Below are 2,567 nucleotides of genomic sequence, written 5' to 3'. Positions count from 1 at the left end.
CCTCCGCCTCCATCCTCCCGCCGCCCTCGCCCCCTCCCCCCTCTCCCCGGAACCCGCCTCCGCTCCGGGCTCCAGGGCTTCCTTCCCCCCCCCCCTCTTCCCTGGCGCTGCCGCTCCCGGAGGGCGGGGCATGCACTTATCCAGGTTGCCGGGCGGGAGGAGCCGGGCCCGGGGCTCGGCATAGAGCGGCGGCCTCCGGGCGGCGGAGGTGGAGGCCAGAGGCTCCTATGCAGATTGCAGGGCAGGCGGGCGCCACCCGGCGCTCGGTATAGCGGGCCGCGGGGTACGGCCATCTGGGCGGCGCCAGGCGGGTTAGGCAGGTTCCGGGGCCCGCCGCTCCCCCCCCTCCGCCTCCCCGCCCCCCTGTGTTGTCGCCTCTCCCTCTCGCTGCTTCACTTACGGGGCGAACATGGCGCACAGCTGTCGGTGGCGCTTCCCCGCCCGACCCGGGACCACCGGGGGCGGCGGCGGCGGGGGGCGCCGGGGCCTAGGGGGCGCCCCGCGGCAACGCGTCCCGGCCTTGCTGCTTCCCCCCGGGCCCCCGGCCGGCGGTGGCGGCCCCGGGGCGCCCCCCTCCCCCCCGGCGGTGGCGGCGGCGGCGGCGGCGGCGGGAAGCAGCGGGGCTGGGGTTCCAGGGGGAGCGGCCGCCGCCTCAGCAGCCTCTTCGTCGTCCGCCTCGTCTTCGTCTTCGTCATCGTCCTCAGCCTCCTCAGGGCCGGCCCTGCTTCGGGTGGGCCCGGGCTTCGACGCGGCGCTGCAGGTCTCGGCCGCCATCGGCACCAACCTGCGCCGGTTCCGGGCAGTGTTTGGGGAGAGCGGCGGGGGAGGCGGCAGCGGAGAGGTAAGGGGGCGAGGAACCCCAAGGTCCGGGGTCTCGACCCTCTGAAGAACCCCTCCCCTCCCCCATGCAGGTTTGAGGAGCATCCCAATTCTGGAAACATCCTGGGGTCCCTAACGCGGGGCAAATGGCCCTCCCATCTTAGGATCCCCGTTATGGGCTGCAGACCCCCAGGCGCCCTTACCCGAGGGTTCAGACCCTTCTGGTTGAGGGCCTTTAGCCCCCGTCCCGCCTTCTAACCCCTGGACCCTTCCCCAAATCCCTTGGCACAGACCCCCTTGCGGGGGTTTCCCATCCCGGGACCGAACCCCTCCTCCCTTTCCCAGATTACCTCATCCGAGCCAGATTCCTCCCTCCCTCTGCCAGAGACCTGATCCCGCCACATCTCCGCCTCCTTCCCTGGGCAGATGTGTTACTCCTAGGGCAGTCTTCCCCCTTGGGCATCTCTCGGGTGGTGGCTTCATCCAGAGCCACGTTCTTATCTTGGCCCTTGGGACATCCAGGTTCCTTCCTGCACCTTGCTTCTGAAAACCTGACCAACCCCCTCCTCCCTCCCCAGCCAGGTCTTCGCCTTGCCAGTCACTCCCCCTTGTCTCACCTCTACCACCAGCCCACTCCCACCTCCTGCACACCAGGCCTCCTCGGTCCGCCCTACCCCTCAGGGGAAAGCTTTCTCTCTACCTTGTCGTTCTCATCTCTCCTGCGAAGATAACAGTGCTCTCCCCTGCGTTGTCTCTTTCCCCATCTTCCAGGGCTACGTTTCCTAGGCTGCTGGTGTCAGGGATTTACCTCCAACTCCACCCCTTTCCCTCCTTTAGAGGAAGGACCAGAGGTGTGTTAGAGGGAAAATGATCCAGTGTTCCCCTAGGCTTGGAAGAGAGCTACTTTCTAGCATTCTCCTTGAGAGGAGCAGGGTTTCTCTCCAGCTCTTGAGAAAGGGGGCCCCCCTGTGAGGGGTGATGTTTGTGGGGGAACTAGGACTGCATCCTCCCAAGGGAAGCAGCTGCTCTCTTACCCCACCCACTGCGCCTGAGAGCTTGCAGCCTCTGGCCCTGGCTCCCTCCCGCCTTTCTCTTTTTTCTCGTCATTTCATTATTGATCCACCTTTTCCTAGGCCAATCCTGGGTCTTGGAAGGGGGTGGAGGAAAGCCGGTTGGGATGAGTAGATAAAGGGACAGTTTTGCCTTAGTGTGGTGGCATTGGTTGTTGATGCTTTGGGTTGGGAGAAAGAGGAGGGCTATGAAGCCAAGTTAGTCTTTAGAAGAGGGAGGTAAGGTTATCTGTGATTCCTAGTGGGAGACTCAAGGTGGGTGAGGTAAAGGCTGAGAAACGGGCCGCCCTGATGAATGGGATTCAGCCTTTTTCAGCGAAAAGGAAAGTTGCCCTGGGAAGGGAAGTTGAGTTCAGGTTCAGTCAGTGGCGATGATGCGCATTTGTTTTCCATTGGATGCAGTAAGGGCAGTTTGAATCGCAGGGGAAGAGGGGGGTTGAGTGTGATGGGGGATTCTAGGGGGAGGAAGAGCAGCTGCCAGGGGCTGAAGTGAAGGGGGGGGTTAGGGGTTTGCTGCTCTGGAGTGCTGTTGATTGAAACAGAAAGGGAAAGATAGCAACCAGCCGTTTCCTGCGTGCACTGCCGTTGGGGCACACAAAATATCCTGGGCAAACCCCTTGTGGCCCATTATGCCCTGCACCCCTTTCGATTTAGCAAAGGCCTTGGATGAGGAGGGTG

The 2,567-nt window shown here is 63.6% G+C and overlaps 1 protein-coding gene across 5 annotated transcripts in view; it reads left to right on the top strand.

The window, feature by feature from the left end:
- Positions 1–381: 381 nt before the first annotated feature.
- Kmt2a (lysine methyltransferase 2A) overlaps positions 382–2,567 on the top strand; it is an 81,717-nt gene continuing 79,531 nt past the window's right edge. For all 5 annotated transcript variants that reach the window (XM_029543345.1, XM_029543343.1, XM_021206517.2 and 2 more), the window contains exon 1: positions 382–841. In XM_029543345.1, the coding sequence (XP_029399205.1) occupies positions 410–841 (432 nt within the window). In that variant the 5' untranslated portion in view covers positions 382–409. The remainder of the gene's footprint in view (positions 842–2,567) is intronic.

Source organism: Mus pahari, chromosome 10 (assembly GCF_900095145.1).
Source record: "Mus pahari chromosome 10, PAHARI_EIJ_v1.1, whole genome shotgun sequence".
In the NCBI taxonomy this organism is placed as follows: Eukaryota; Metazoa; Chordata; class Mammalia; order Rodentia; family Muridae; genus Mus; species Mus pahari.
The sequence above is the reverse complement of the archived record's forward strand: the minus strand, read 5'-3'. Positions and strand labels throughout refer to the sequence as shown.